Raw genomic sequence first — 16,275 nt, 5'->3', positions numbered from 1 at the left:
ATCACCGCTGGAGCTCCTATCCAACGAAGCACATTGAGCTTCGAGGCAAAAGGGTGGAAATCATTTATCTGCAGCAGGCTGGACCCAAGTCAAAATGAGACTCTCCCGGCGATTCCTCGGGCAATCTTGGTTGCTTCTATAATGGTTGGGTACCCTATCAATGTGGGTGTCGTGATGTCGGCCAACATCTCAGTGATCTCCCGGCAGGATGATTCTTCCTACCCGTATCCCAACACCATTATAAAGTATCTTATGGATGCGAGGGTAGAACCAAGGTATTTCGATACAAAGGTGAAACCGAAGAAGCCTTTCTCTTGGTACTCACTTATGGATGCGAACAACCCGAAAAGGAAAGTTCAGCTGTCTACCACCACAGGCCAGTCTAATGAGCCAGCCGTGGTAGTGGTTGAGACAAATGATGTTCATCCATATCAGCCGAGCCTTCATTCAGTGCCACAGCCATGCCTCCACCTTCATCTACAGTCCCTACTGCAGTCCCCGCCACAGCTTCCACTTCGGCTTTGAAGCCGGTGCCCATGCCTACTGGCCCACTTTCTGCGCTGCGAGTCTCCCAGATATTGGCGAGCCTCAACAACTGGATGCAGACAACCATGCAAGGCTGTCTGACTTATCCAGTACTGTTGCAGCGCAGTCTTCTATTCAAGCACCTCAGATGCCCTCGACCGTTGAAGAGACACTAAAGAAGCTCCTAGAAAACCAGAACACTATTATGGCTACCATGGTACAACATGGGTCAGTAATCGAAGAGCTAGGAAAGGAAGTAAAGAAGATGAGGAAATACCAGGCTAGCAAGAAGTCAGTGGACAAGCTCCGAAGAGAAGTAAAGATAATTGCTACAGCTGGAGATCTTCCATTCGACATGTTACTTGACTCTCAACAGGGAGTGTGTTAGATGTTCACCAATCCAGCCACTCCCAAAGTTGAGGATGATGAGATTTAGTTGGATGAGCCTGAGGGCGGTGACATTGCTGGGGACACAGAGATGTCCAAGGAGCCATAGGGAGTTTTCTTCACTCTTTCCCCTCTTTTAATCTTATTTTGTTAAGCATTGGGAACAATGCTTATCTTTATTTGGGAAGGGGTGGGGTTTATTTGTTATATTTGGTACATTCTGAGACATTTGGCCTATAATAACTTAATTTTATTCTCTTTCTTTACTTATTCATGTATATATATTCTCTCTCTCTTTCTTTCATTATGTATATATCTTCTCTCTCTCATTATGTATATTCATTACACTTTCAATACTTTTTGCTTTTTAGCTTCTTTATGTTTGTTTCCTTATTAGTTCATATTTGATTTAGAAGCTTCTTTTAATGTTTTAGTAGGCAATAAGACTTTGGTTTTCTTAATGTCACGGTTCTTTCCAAAAGTAGTTGTTGTGCGAACCGGGTGACTTGTCCCAACGATGGATGGCGTGACAACCTTCTTAAGGGAATGAGTCTGTTTTATGTTTAGGTAATAATTAGTAGTTGTAGACATGTAATTTTTGACCCACACATTAGAATTACCTTTAAAAGTCCTAGTATTTTTAGGATATTTATTTGAGTTATTTCTATAGGATTTTACTTTATTTTTAAGGCACAAAAACCGAATATATATATATATATATATATATATATATATATATATATATATATATATATATATATATAGTTTCATGTTTTATCTTATTTCTATTTAGTTTAGGTTATTAATATTTTTATAGCCATATATTTTTGTTTTTACTATGATCTTCAGTCTTATTTTTAATTTATATAAAACATGACATGTTAAAAAATATAGTTTCATATTATGATATAATTTATTTAATTAATTGGAATTAATTTTATTTCTTAATAGTTTAAAAGATGGGGTTTGTTATTTAATGGACTTTAAGAATTGTAGAAGTACAAATTTTAAGCCCCATTTTTACACATTTGGAAGCCCAAATCGGTAGCCCAACCCCATCAGACCCATAAACCGGACCGGACCCGCCCCACTTTACCCTCTAATCTTGGCCATCCATTCACTTTGATCCAACAGCCCCTATTCTTCCCCACCATAATATAAAATTCTAATATTCCCCAAACCCTAACCCTAGAGACTCAACTCCAAACGACGCTCCTTTTCTCCTGCACCGGAAATTCTAGAATCCGGCCAGTTCCACGTGTGTATGATCCCCCCTCCCCTCATCTTTCACATCCACGTCATCAAAATCTCAACAAACTCTGACAACAGAGAATATTCTCGTACCCTCATGCGATTTTCTTTCATCTCTTGGACGAATTTTGGAGAGAATGGGAGCCGTAGGATTTGAATTACTAAAATCCTATCCTTCCATTTTATCCGAAATTAGTCAAAAAAGAGCAAAAATCAGGAATTTTTCGGATTGGTTGGCTTGGGGAGCAAGCATGGAAGTTTCTGGAGCTTCTATATATTTGGGCTCGTTTTCAAACCAAGGGGTTTTTTCAGACAGAGATTAGGAGAAAAAAAATCAGAAAAAATTGGAGAAAAGGTTCTAGGGTTCTTTTCAGTTTTTGAGTTTTTTTTGGTTTGCTTTCCAGAAAAATAAAAATACAAAAATAGTTTGAGTTTAGATTTTTGTTGGAATTTTTGTTTCCATTTCGAAAAATCAGAAAATATCCCAAAAATACTTTAGTTTCTTCTTGTGATTTTGGTTTCGATATGGACTCTGATTGAGGTTGGTTCGAGTTCATCGGCGCCGTTCGAGTTGTTGCTATTGATCTGCGGTTCCTGCCCGTTTCCTGTTGCTAAGTCGCGTTGTGAACTTCGGAGTCGAAATCTCTGTATCTATTGCATTTTTGTATAGTGGAAAAGCTTCGCTCAAACAGGTTCAATCCCCTTCTCTTTTCTTAGTCTATCTTTGGTATTTGATTGAAATAGGATGAGAACCTGGTTTGATTGGCTTATAGACTGTTTGATCCACTGTTACTTTGAGAATAACAAATGAAACTCGGATTGGTTTTGCGACTGTTAATGAGAGTGTGTGATCGTCATATGGTTTCTTGTAATTTTCATGAATATTTCTGCTTGTTTGGTCGAGTTTAAACGTGAAATGAGCTTTTGGAATTGTTCTTTAATCTGATGTTCTCATTCTACTAATGGCTTGGTTAGTTTGATTTTTTTTTATTTTTTTTTATTTTTACAAAACTGTTACAAATCCTTGCTAATTTGGATTGAGTCAATCCCAGTAGTTCGTGATGCCTGATTCACCAATCTGTCATGAGTTCTCCGATTTTATAATTTGATATGAATGAATGGTCTGAAATTTGACTTTTGGTCTTTGCTTATGCTTGAAAGAGAGGCTTGATATTCTTTGCGAGTTGGTTTGCATTCTGATGTTCGACATTTTGTTCTCATTATATTGACATATTGAAACCTGTCTAGCTATTGAAGTTTAGGGTGATGACCTAGAGTTCATTTTAGGTGTTCCAAGTGCCTCTTTTTTTTTTCTGAAATTCTCATCACGTGTTTGCGACTGCATATAAATGTCGCGCGTTTGATCAAATAATTAGTTGGATTATGTATTAGAGGCTTGAATTCAATACAGATCCAGGGATAGTTAAAAACCTCTTAATGGTACACGTTGAAGCATTCAGTTGTCTCTTTTGGTTCTAATTTATGCTGATGTTAACTCTAATCACTAGGAGATCCGTTAGTGGCCTTGGCTAAGTAACAATTTTTGTTTGGATGTTTGAGATAACTACTGGCAACTTCATTTGCTTTCAATGAGCTTAGCATGCTTTCTCACGAAGCGTGACTGGAATTTATGGTGTTTGTATAAGAATTTCGTCCATCTCTTAATTTGATGACGTGTGGGTGGTTGGGTATTAAGATATGTCGGTCATGTTCTTTCATGTCTGAAGATTGGGAATAAGTTAGATCGCTCTCTGATAAGAATGGTCCCTTCCTGCCATGCTTGAAGTAAGAACAAATTGATTAAATTTTGTATATGTTGGCTCATTATCGTTGGGTATGATTAGATCAGTCACTCTCTTTGAATTATCGTCACCATTCTAGAATCATGGGGGTGCTAGATCAATTTTCACATGAGTTTCAGTTTACAGAAGGTTTGCTGGTCACTTAGTCCTCATGATTTCCATGTTTGAGTTAACTGTAGACATCCTTAGTCATTATGTGATTACATAATTCCAAGCACTCGAACTGTTCATGTGTTTGTTCTTCTATTTTCGCCCGGAGTTCATGCTATCTTTCGTTAATATGCTGAAATCTACCTTCATATTATCATGTTTGCTGTCCTTATTTTGAGTTAGCTCGAATAGATTTAACTAGGGAACCTGGTTATTAAATGTGAATTAATTGAGGGTCTGAGGGTACGAGGCGGAGCAGAGGTGGGTCTTGGTTTATTAGTTGGTTTATTAATTGCTGTCTTACTTTATCATGTCTTGGTTTATTAGTTGGTTTGTTTGGCTCCATGAGTTATCAGATGTTGGTTTATTTGGATTGTACACCCTGTTTTGCTTGGCCTAAATTCATTTTGAATGACTGTGGGGTCGTGGAGGAGTGGTAGAAAGGCCGAAGCCCATTAGCAAATAATTTGTTCCATGCTTTAGGTATCGGGCTCGGTCTAATAAAATGAAAAGTTTAAAATGAGAATGAGCATGAAATTAGTTTTTATTTCTTTAGTTTTATTTGTTTCGCTTTTCCGCTAGTAGCATGCTTAGGCCGACCACATTTGGGTAGGCAAGTCTTAGGATTTTTGTTGGTCTCGAGGCGAGAGGTCGTTCCCTTAGTTAAATTTATTCGGGAATGCCCCGAAGGATTTGTATATATATATTATCCGGGTATGCCCCGAGGTATTTGTATTTAGAGGCTGAGAGCAAAACTCGTAGTACTCTTATTTTTATTTTATTAGGTGGGGACGACCTCGTGGCTCTTTTTGACTGTTTATTTTCTTTTGTGTGCTTTTACTTCAATTAGTATATCCTTAAAAGCCAACTTAATCATGTACGCAACCGTACTAGTTACGGGACTCGGGAAATGCCTAACACCTTCTCCTCGAGTCAAATGAACCCTCTTACCCGAATCTTTGGTGCAGACTTAGTTTTGGAGTCCAAAGTGTTTTAAAAGGAAAATCATTTTTAAAAACGGTGACCTGGCACACCGAAACCAATGTCAGGTGGCGACTCTGAGTTATTTCCTTTTGAACACAATTCTTTGTCACTTTCAAAATTGAAAAACCCTTCTGATCTTCACAAAATCTTTTTATTATTTAAGAGGGTTTAGTGAGGTTGTAAAAAAAAGGGGGTGTGACAGCTCTGGCGACTCAGCTGGGGATGATGCAGGTTCGAGCTAATACTTGATCTTGTTGGCTTTTTAGGATATTCGGTTGAGGTTTTTATGTGTTTTGTTTGCTTTATTTGATTTTTATTTTGTTTATGTCGTTTTATTTGCTAGTTGCTTATTTGTTTACAATACTTCCTTTATGTGTTACTGCTTTATAAATTGTCATCATTTGCATAATCCTGGATTTTTTTTCTGCAACAAGTCTTCCGGAGTACGTTTGAGCGTACACGGCCTTTTTGTGAGTCACCCGTGTCTTAGGGGGGTGGCGTGGGAGCGTGGAGTGGGCGGACAGCTAGAGCAGCCGCCATTGACCACGTGCCGCCCCGAATTGCCTTGTCTAGTGAACCCCAACCATAGGTCAGCATTTAGGTCATGCTTATGTGCATCATATCATTTAAACTTAGCAAGGCTCGGTCTCAGGCACCGTGTCCCATTGTAGGAGGCCTATCCAAGTTATGTCAAAATGGGCTTATGGCCCAAAAAGACATTTAATCATCCCTATGTGCTACATGCTGCATCTCTTTAGAGGCAAAAGGGTCATTTGGCGGACCTAGAATATTTGAGGGTGAAATATAAAATGAAGCTAGTAGGGCCCACTCACATATTTCTTTCATAGTTTTCCAAAAATCAAAAAAAAAAGAGAAAAAGAAAATCCAAGAAGATTTTACATTTTCAATCATTTTTCAAAAGATAGTTTTTCCAAACTAGTTGCATTTCATTTTAAAGCTTTCTTCCGATCTTCCCGAACTATGCGAACCTGATTCTCGTCTTCTGGGACGGGATACGTAGGCAACCCACATAGGGTCCGGTCTTCCTAACAAGTCTTAGGTTCCTGGCTCTGCGGGGTCTTAGCCAAATCTTGCATGTCTAGCCACCTTTGGCTACATTGGCCATTCCTGCAAAATGGGGCCATTTTTGCAAGGGTACCTCATTGACCCATGTACTAGTATCTTGAGTCCACAACTAGGTGTCATGTTACTTCAAGGTCCATCCCCACTGCATTTGCGTGTCTAGCCACTCCTGGCCATATCGGCCGTTTCTGCAAAGTGATGTCATTATTGCCAAGTAATTTTGGATACTTGATTCCTAAAAGGTTGGGGGGCTACCTAGGCTCTTTTGAGATGTTTCCACGTCATAGAGGTCATCCTAATTGAGTATTGCATTTTTAGACTCATTTAGCCACATAGGCTATTTTTGTAACAATAGCCGAGTCATGTCGTGCGTGTGTCCAATAGGAGATATCAACACCACGTAGTGTCTTGAGTCACTAACTTTATTTAGCCTTATTCCTTTCAACAGGTATGGATCCACTTACCAAGGCTAGAGTGTCAATGGTGGTCAAAGTCCCTAGAAGGCTAGTAAAATGGTGGAACATGTTCACACTTGAGCAGCATAATTTGATGGGTAAATTAGGGACTCTTATTTCTTTAATGGACATTACCCCCCCATCCCGAGAGGCGATGCTGACATTTTGGGACCCACAGGGAATGGTATTTAAGTTTGGGGATCTTGAGATGACACCCACTTTAGCTGAGATAGCCGGGTTGACTCGCTTGCCATACCTAGACAAGGATTTAATTTACACAAGGGCTCATTCAAGCACCAAGTTCCTTAAGATCATAGGGATGGATTTATAAAATCACATGGGATGTCTGGATCAATCTTGGGTACCCTTGGACTTTTTATTCGAGAGGTTTGCTCGTCTTACTGGGTATGAGACCTTCGTAGATAAATTTTCCATATCATATGATTCTTGGAAGAAGAGGTGTCCTATGGTCTTCGCTATTGCATTGTTGGGTCTCCTGGTATTTCCTTTGGAGGGTAGACATATTAGCACACGTCTGGGGTCAATAGCCTTTGCACTTTTCCATGATAAACACAGTAGTAAGGTCACCTTGGTTCCGACAATTTTGGCAGAGATCTATCGTGCTTTGACCAGGATTAGAGAAGGTGAGAGGTTCTTTGAGGGAAGTAACTTGTTGCTACAGCTGTGGATGATGGAACACTTACATCCCACCACCATGTTTGAGAAAGATGTGATCGACCGTTGTCTGAGAGATCGAGTGAAGTGCATCGAGCATAGAATGACGTTCGATAAGTTTGCCTTACTACTCGGAGTTCAGGCTTGGATTGATTACTTAGGATCCTTGACTGAAGAGAAGATTTTGTGGTCATACCTTTGGATTGATTTGGACGTGATCTTAGCAGGATCTCGCGTGCAAGACTTCCCGGTACTGATTGGACTTTGGTGTACTAGACCATATACCCCTGTTAGAGTGATGCGTCAGTTAGGGAGGCGGCAAGAAGTCCCCTACATTCCTGGTTCTCGTGACTTCATTAGGGAGTTTGACACTATGCCTCACAGGGAGGTCGACATCTAGACCTATTGGCATCATGCAATGAAGATGGGTAGAGATACTTTAGCAGCTGACCCGCATTCACCTGGGTATACCCATGAGTACTTCATATGGCTACAGTCTACTCACCGGGGGGTTAGCAGGCCATTGCCCCGACGTGTTAGAGGAGTATTTGACGAGGAGGCCACCTTACGGATATTGCTTAGACAGTTGATGGATCGATTTACCCAGGCAGAGGAGGCCCATGCAGCAGAAAGGGTTGGGGTTCGAGCTACACTTCAGTCATTGAGATCACAGTTGGCAGAGTTGGTAGAGAACATGGGACAACACCGTGAGTACCTTACTAGAGTCAGCCTTCCAGATGCAGGCGCGCATTCCAGGGTTCTCATTCCCAGTTTCGAGGTGTCTTTGCAGGGTATAATACAGAGCTTAGATTCGACAGGATTGACGGGGCCATTCGGATCTTCATCAGACCCATCCCAGCCAGGACCGTCGCATTCAGGAGAAGCTTGAGGAGTCATTCTATTTAGGTGTTTTGAGATTGTCTTATGTTGTCCTTTACTTTCGTCTCTTGTCTAGGAGTATTGAGTCCCTTAGGTAGTGTCAGAGTCTGTCGTAGTGTAGTTGAGTCTGTGAGGTCTTTCATTATCGTACTTCCTATGTATTTTAATACCGAAAAATTTTCAAATGAAAAATCCCAAAAAGATTTTATTTTTAGTTTATTTTTCATCATTTTTCCAGAACTACGCTTGATCTGATTCATGAGGGACATGATATGTAGGCAACCTACATAGGGTTAGATCGAATCATCATAATTAAAAAAAAAGAAAAAAAAACTAAAAAAAAGAAGAGGGAAAAAAAGAGAATGAAGTTGTGGGACATGAGAAATGGGAGGAAAGAAAAGAGCGATAAAAAGAAAGAAAAGAGAAGATTGAAATGAACAAAATTGGGATGATGCCATATGACCCTGTGACCTTCAAAGCCATTGTAGAATCGCTAATTGTTGCTAGGTGCATTGCATGTAATATGATATTATTATCTGATAAATGCCCTAACGCTAACACGGTGGTTTGTGTTGTTTTCCTCTGTTATCTTTATTCCAATAACAGGAAGGTGGTTAGTTTGTTGGCATCCTGGCAAGTCATCCATACAACACCCGGTCAAAGCGCCAGATAGTCATGACTAGTAAAGAAACAAACACATGAGTTGTAGACCCACCAAGGGAAGTTGTTGAATCGGAGTCAGAACTGAAAGAGGAAGTCCGAAGGCTGAGGCATCAGATGACGGAAATGTATCATGCCTGGATTAAGGGACACCCTCCACCTTCATTCCACCATTGTCCCAATCTCAGATGCCAAATACTGTTGATCTTTCCCCACAATACACACCGGGCTTTACCCCTTACCATAACTACCCTGGCACTTCAGCCCAAATTTTTCATGCTCCACCAGCCAAAACAGCCTCATAACTTGCTCCAACATCTGCTCCCATTTTTGTACCCCCTCCACAAGCTACCCTCCACCGATCCTCTAGTGAGCCCGCATTCCCCGCTCCAAATACCCACTACTATCCCCCGGAGCCCACTTTCAAGGCCCCAGATCATTACCCCCACACTCCCCGTTTTGACTTCCCAACTGAGACTGAAAAACCACCTAAAAACCCAGAGCATGAGGAGATGTTCAGGAAAGTATAAAGCCTAGAACAATCGTTCAGAAGCATGCAGGGATTGGGAGGCCAGGTGAGCGTGGCCTACAAAGATTTGTGTCTATTCCCCGATGTTCAGTTGCCCGTGGGATTCAAGATGCCTAAATTCGACTTATATGACGGTCACGGGGACCCGATGGCCTACTTGAGGGGATTCTGCAGTAAGATGAGAGGAGCGGGTGGAAAAGATGAGTTGCTAATGGCATACTTCAGCTAGAGTTTGAGTGGCACGGCGTTAGAGTGGTATACACGTCAAGATCATAACTTGGGATGATTTGGCCCAAGCTTTCGCCCGTCATTTCCAGTACAACATCGAGATTGTTCCAGATCGATTGTCTCTAACTAAGATAGAAAAGAAGCCAGGAGAAAGTTTCAGAGAATATGGTTTTCGCTGGAGAGAACAAGCGGCAAGAGTCAACCCTCCGATGGAGGAGAACGAAATGGTGGAGTATTTTTTGCAAGCTTTGGAGCCCACTTACTTTGGCCATCTGATATCGGCCATAGGCAAGTCATTCAACGAGGTAGTGAAGATGAGTGGCATGGTGGAAGAAGGTCTTAAGTCAAGCAAAATCATGAGCTACTCAGCCATCAAAGCAACCACCCAAGCCATCCAAAACGGTACCGGAGGAGTGATTGGAAAGAAAAAGAAAGAAGATGGGGCAACTGTTGATTCAGGATCATGGTTTGGACCGAGGGGCCCGTCACACCATTATATCCAGCCTCGACCCCATCACAACGCCTACACCCAAAGCCCCTATAATCCACCCCAGCATTACTACCCATCACCAGACCCTCAGATCTCTGTCCACCATGCCCAGTCATATACCCAACCTCCTCCCTACTCACAATGGTGTCCCCCAGTCCCACAAAACACCTACCCAGCTCCACAAAATGCTTATCCACCTCCCCGAGCCTACCAAAACCCTACCGGTCCAGGTTTCCGACCCAATCCAGCATTCAAAAATGAGAAGTCGCAGCGGAAGAAAACTTTCACCCCGTTGGGGGAGTCTTATACTAGTTTGTTCCATAGATTGAGGCAGTTGGATATGCTGAGGCCCATTGAGTCGAAATTGCCGAGCCCGCCTCCCAAGAATCTTGATTACTCTGTGAGCTGTGAGTATTGTTCTGGAACTCCGGGGCATGATACGGAGAAGTGCTGGCACCTGAGAAATGCCATCCAGGAACTCATTGACACAAACCGGATTGAAGTCCAAAACCTAGAGGCACCCAATATTAACCAGAACCTATTACCAGCCCATGAGGGAACGAACATGATCGAGATAGTACACAAAGGTGGAGAGACCAAGAAGCCATCGCAATCTGTTATGATGATTCGATCCAGCGAGGTCCAGCCAGCCAAAGGGAAGATTGTCGCAAAAACAATGGTTGAAGGAGCAGTGAATAAGTTGAGCATAACAAAAGGTGAACCCTCTGTGGTAGTTGAGAAGAGATCCACAAGTGATACGAAGCCAAAAGTGATTGTGCCAAGATTGGCAAACAAGCCTATCTTAATTGTGGAGGGTGCCCGCACGGACCCTGTCATCATCAAGACTGTAACCCAGTTGCCGGTAATCAACACCAAGGCTGTCCCCTGGATCTATGAACGGGTGACAGTGACTTACAAGGGGAAAGAAGTGAAAGAAGAAGTCAACGAGGCCCAAGGGCTAACTCGTTCAGGGAGATGCTTTGCCCCGGAAGAGTTGAGAAAAGCTAAGGCATTCAAGGATAATTCAATTCTAGTAAAGAAAGCAGTCACCGAAGAAGAAGCGGAGGAGTTTCTGAGGAAAATGAAAATACAAGATTACTCCATCGTGGAGCAGTTGAGAAAGACTCCTGCTCAGATTTCCTTGCTGTCATTATTAATCCATTCAGATGAGCATCGTCGGGCCCTGATGAAAATCTTGAACGAAGCTCATGTCCCTGATAAAATTTTAGTGAACCATCTGGAGAAGATCGCTAACAAAATATTTGAGGTGAACAAGATCACCTTTTCTGATGATGAGTTACCCATGGAAGGAACTGAACATAACAAAGCCCTCTATCTTACGGTAAAATGTGAAGAGTCTGTGGTCACCAGGGTGTTAGTTGACAATGGTTCAAGTGCAAACATCTGCCCTTCTCTACTCTGAACAAGCTGAAAGTTGATGATGAGAGGATTCACAAGAATAGCATATGCGTCCGGGATTTGACGGCGGAGGGAAAGATTCAGTTGGTGATATAGTGCTTGAGTTGACAATAGGACCAGTGGAATTCACCATGGAGTTCCAAGTGTTGGACGTGGCTGTCTCCTACAATTAGCTGCTGGGTCGGCCGTGGATACATGCCGCCAAAGCAGTCCCGTCCTCATTACACCAGATGGTCAAGTTTGATTGGGATAGACAAGAAATTGTCGTACATGGTGAGGATAATTTGTGTGCTCATAGTGATGCCTCTGTCCCGTTTATTGAGGCCAAAGACGATGAAGGGCCGTGGGTATACCAAGTTTCTGAAACGGTGCCGATCGAGAAGGTTCCAGAAGGGAAATCTCTTCCAGCTCCAAAGATAGCCTCTGCATCCGTCATGGTGGCCGTTGAAATGCTGAAAAATGGATTTGCCAGGTAAAGGTTTGGGTGCATCCTTACAGGGTATCGTACAGTCGGTGTCTCTCCCTGAAAATTTGGGTATGTTCGGTCTTGGATTCAAACCTACAGCGGCAGATGTAAAAAGGGCTAAGAGGTTGAAACGGAAGGCGTGGGCACTTCTAAAGCCTATCCCACGTCTTTCCAGGTCTTTTGTCAAGCCAGGTGCCAAGAAACGCCCAGTAACAACAGTTCCCAGTCCTGTGGTTTACGTGGATGAAGAGTTAATTGAAAGGTTCCAGAAGTTGTTTGATGATGTGAACATGGTGGAAGTTGGAGAAGGGTCTAGCAAAGCAGATATGCAATTCGTCGGGCCGAATGTAAAGCTTAGCAATTGGGAAGCTACTCCTCTCCCCACCAGGAAGGAGTTTTGGTAGTCTGCTTTGTTTTCCTTTCTGTTATCTAGGTTATTCAAGGGTTGTAATCCAGATTTTTAGTTTTTGCTTGTTTTGATGTTCAAACCCTTCTATCCTTTTATTTCCAATGAAATGCAATTTCCCGTTTTCCAGTATTTCTAATAGTGTTTCATTTTTGTTTTCTTTTGTACAGTTCTTTTTATGTTGGTTGCAATGACACGATATGCATGAGGAATTTTTAGCCAAGTCTTAAAAGCCAATCTAATTCTGAAATAATAATCCAAGAAGTAGAATATGATGAAGAAGCAACGTTTGAGGAAATCAGTAAAGAGCTAAAATAATTTTAAGAAAAACCAAAGCCTAATCTGAGTAAAATTGAAGCAATCAATTTAGGGGACCAGGATAATGTTAGAGAAACCAAGATAAGTGTGCATCTGGAACCACAAGTTAAGGAAGAAATAATCAAAACATTATTTGAGTACAAAGATGTCTTTGCATGGTTGTATGACGATATGCCGGGCTTAAGCACTGATCTGGTAGTTCATAAATTGCCAACTGACCCAGCATTCCCTCCTGTCAAGCAAAAGCTAAGAAAGTTCAAGACTGACATGAGCGTGAAGATCAAAGAAGAAATCACAAAGAAGCTTGGTGCAAAGGTCATTCGGGTAACTCGATATCCCACTTGGTTAGCTAACGTTGTGCCAGTACCAAAGAAGGATGGTAAGACCAGGGTATGTGTTGATTACCGTGATCTTAACAAAGCAAGCCCAAAGGATGATTTTCCATTGCCGAACATTCACATTCTGATCGATAATTGTGCCAAGCATGAGACTGGGTCTTTTGTGGATTGTTACGCGGGATATCACCAAATCTTGATGGATGAGGAAGTGATGCATGTTGACGAGGTGGACCATGATGAAAAGCCAGGTTGGAAACTCTTCTTTGATGGAGCTGCTAACATGAAAGGTGTCAGAATAGGGGCTGTACTCTTCTCTGAAACAGGGCAGCACTACCCTGTAACAGCCCAGCTTTGATTTTATTGCACCAACAACATGGCTGAGTACAAAGCATGCATTCTGGGTTTGAGGTTATCTATAGATATGGGAGTCCAGGAAATACTGGTTCTAGGAGATTCAGACCCTTTGGTTCACCAGATTCAAGGGGAATGGGAGACTCGGGACTTGAAGCTCATACCGTACCGACAGTGTCTGCATGATCTTTGTCAACGATTCAGGTCGGTAGAATTCAAACATATTCCCAGAGTTCATAATGAGATTGCCAATGCCTTGGCTACTCTGGCGTCAATGTTACATCATCCGGACAAGGCTTATGTCGACCCCGTGCATATCTAAGTTTGTGATCAACATGCTTATTGTAATGTGGTTGAAGAGGAAATTGATGGCGAACCTTGGTTCCATGATATCAAGGAATACATCAAGTCGGGGTATATCCAGTACATGCCACAGGTGATCAAAAGAGAACCATCCGACGTCTAGCTAGTGGATTTTTCTTGAATGGGGGAATCTTGTACAAGAGGACTCCAGATTTGGGACTGCTGAGGTGCATAGATGCTAAATAAGCTTCAACTATCATGGCCGAAGTGCATTCTGGAGTTTGCGGGCTGCATATGAATGGGTATGTGTTGGCAAAGAAGATACTTCGAGCAGGTTATTATTGGTTCACCGTGGAACGAGATTGCTTCAGCTTTGTTCGCAAATGTCATCAATGCCAGGTGCACAGTGATTTGATTCATTCCCCGCCATCTGAGTTGCATACAATGTCTGCACCTTGGCCATTTATTGCTTGGGGCATGGATGTCATTGGACCATTGAGCCGGCAGCATCGAATGGGCATAGGTTTATTCTGGTGGCCATTGATTACTTTACCAAGTGGGTCGAAGCTATAACTTTCAAGTCCGTGACCAAGAAGGCCGTATTGGATTTTGTTCATTCAAACATCATTTGTCAGTTCGGAATTCCCAAGGTGATCAACACAGACAATGCTGCCAACCTCAACAGTCATTTGATGAAAGAGGTATGCCAAAAGTTCAATATTATGCATCGAAACTCCACTCCTTACCGTCCTAAGGCTAATGGAGCTGTTGAGGCTGCTAACAAGAACATAAAGAAGATACTTCGTAAGATGGTGCAAGGTTCCAGGCAATGGCATGAAAAGTTGCTCTTTGCCTTACTGGGTTACCGCACCACTGTTCGCACTTCAGTAGGTGCAACTCCTTAATTGCTGGTCTATGGAACTGAGGCAGTTATACCTGTAGAAGTTGAGATTCCATCCCTTCGGATCGTTGCAGAAGCTGAAATTGATGATGATGAGTGGGTCAAAACCCGGCTAGAGCAGTTGAGTTTGATTGATGAGAAAAGATTGGTTGCAGTATGTCATGGTCAGCTGTATCAGAAGAGAATGTCAAGAGCATACAACAAGAAGGTGCGTCCTCAAAAATTCGAAGTGGGCCATCCGGTATTGAAACACATCCTTTCTCATCAGGCTGAAGCTAAAGGCAACTTCGCCCCAAACTGGCAGGGGCCGTTCATGGTGACAAGTGCCCAATGGTGCTTTATATTTGACAGATATAGAAGGCAAATGTGTAGATATGGCTATCAATTCTGATGCAGTCAAGAGGTACTATGTATGAGTTTATGCTTATTTTCAATCGCATTTTGTACTTGGCATGTTTAAAGTTGGAATGACGAAGGCATTTTGTTTTGCTACCCAAATACTTTTATCCTTTGTTACCCCTTTTGAGCCTTATTTATTTTCTTTCATACCCCTCTTTTGGAATCAGGAGTAGAATTGGAAAACAAGAGGAAGAAAAAGAAGAAAGAGAAGAAAAAGAAGAAAGAAAAAAAAGGAAGAAAAAAAGAAAGAAAAAAAAACCCAAAACCAAACAACTTTTGTTTGAACTACGTTCGACCTGATTTCTTTTAAGGATACGTAGGCAGCCTTACGGTTCGGTTCCCTCAAAATGAAAATCTAAGACCCTCCCAGGCCCAAAGAAACTGGAGCAGAAGTTTCGGTTTTGCAAAAGATCTGATTCCAAGAGTTGTATTTTTGAACCCTATTCATCTTAAATTATTTTGAGCCTTCATGCCACCATTTCTTTCTAGCCTTATACAAAAGCCTACATTACGGTCCAAAGAAAGACCTTTCGATTTTAAGAATGCCAAGTCAAGCGAGATAGAGGTATGATTTACATCATGGTAACACTTTGTTCACGGGCACCGTAAGACGATGGTGAGCTGAGAGAAAATTTAAAATGAGAGAGTCTTATTGGTGAAAACCCTCACGGGCATCGTAAGGCAATGGTGAGTTGAGAGAAAATTTAAAATGAGAGAGTCTTATTGGTGAAAACCCTCACGAGCACCGTAAGGCGATGGTGAGTTTGAGAGATGAACAAATGAGAGAGGCTTGTTGGTGAAAACTCTTCGGGGCACTACAAGTCAAATGAGGCTCGTGACTTTACAGAGAAATTGGATTAGTGAAAGCTCGGTTTTTGAAGTATGAAGACATGACATGAACAGAAAATATGATTGGTTGGACGGATTAGGCTGATCAATCCGAAATGCATGTCATGATCATTGGAGCTAGCCACTTCACTCAGATAAGTCTTCTTTTCCCCCTTCTTCTTCACATAGTCATCTGTGTTCAAAATTTTCCTTTGTTCCTTTTGCCAACAATCATTTCACTTTGCTCTTTGAGTCTATCTTTATGAGTCTCTTTCGAGTTATCCCTTGTTGAACAAGCAGGAAAGGATTCCAAAGCCTACTACCAGCTCCTAAATTGCACAAAGCGGAGTTCGGCCAAGCACATCACAGTTGACATGATTTAGAATAAGCAGTATGGTGATAATTGAGGTTCAGGCAATCAAGTGAATCTTGAATTTTGAGAAAACAC

The 16,275-nt window shown here is 41.9% G+C and overlaps 1 protein-coding gene across 2 annotated transcripts; it reads left to right on the top strand.

Moving 5' to 3' along the window:
* The first annotated feature begins 2,112 nt into the window (after nt 1–2,112).
* Nucleotides 2,113–8,383, top strand: LOC109213428. Of its 2 annotated transcripts, none has more exons than XM_019377223.1 (2): nt 2,113–2,855; nt 6,631–8,383. In XM_019377223.1, exon 2 carries the CDS (start codon nt 6,975–6,977, stop codon nt 7,710–7,712), a length of 738 nt encoding a protein of 245 aa, XP_019232768.1. In that variant the 5' UTR covers nt 2,113–2,855; nt 6,631–6,974; the 3' UTR covers nt 7,713–8,383. Both variants share the same exon structure in this region, with proteins under 2 accessions (XP_019232768.1, XP_019232769.1).
* Nucleotides 8,384–16,275: the final 7,892 nt, after the last annotated feature.

The sequence above is a fragment of the Nicotiana attenuata genome, unplaced genomic scaffold (genome assembly GCF_001879085.1).
Source record: "Nicotiana attenuata strain UT unplaced genomic scaffold, NIATTr2, whole genome shotgun sequence".
NCBI classification, from domain to species: domain Eukaryota; kingdom Viridiplantae; phylum Streptophyta; class Magnoliopsida; order Solanales; family Solanaceae; genus Nicotiana; species Nicotiana attenuata.
The sequence above is the reverse complement of the archived record's forward strand: the minus strand, read 5'-3'. Positions and strand labels throughout refer to the sequence as shown.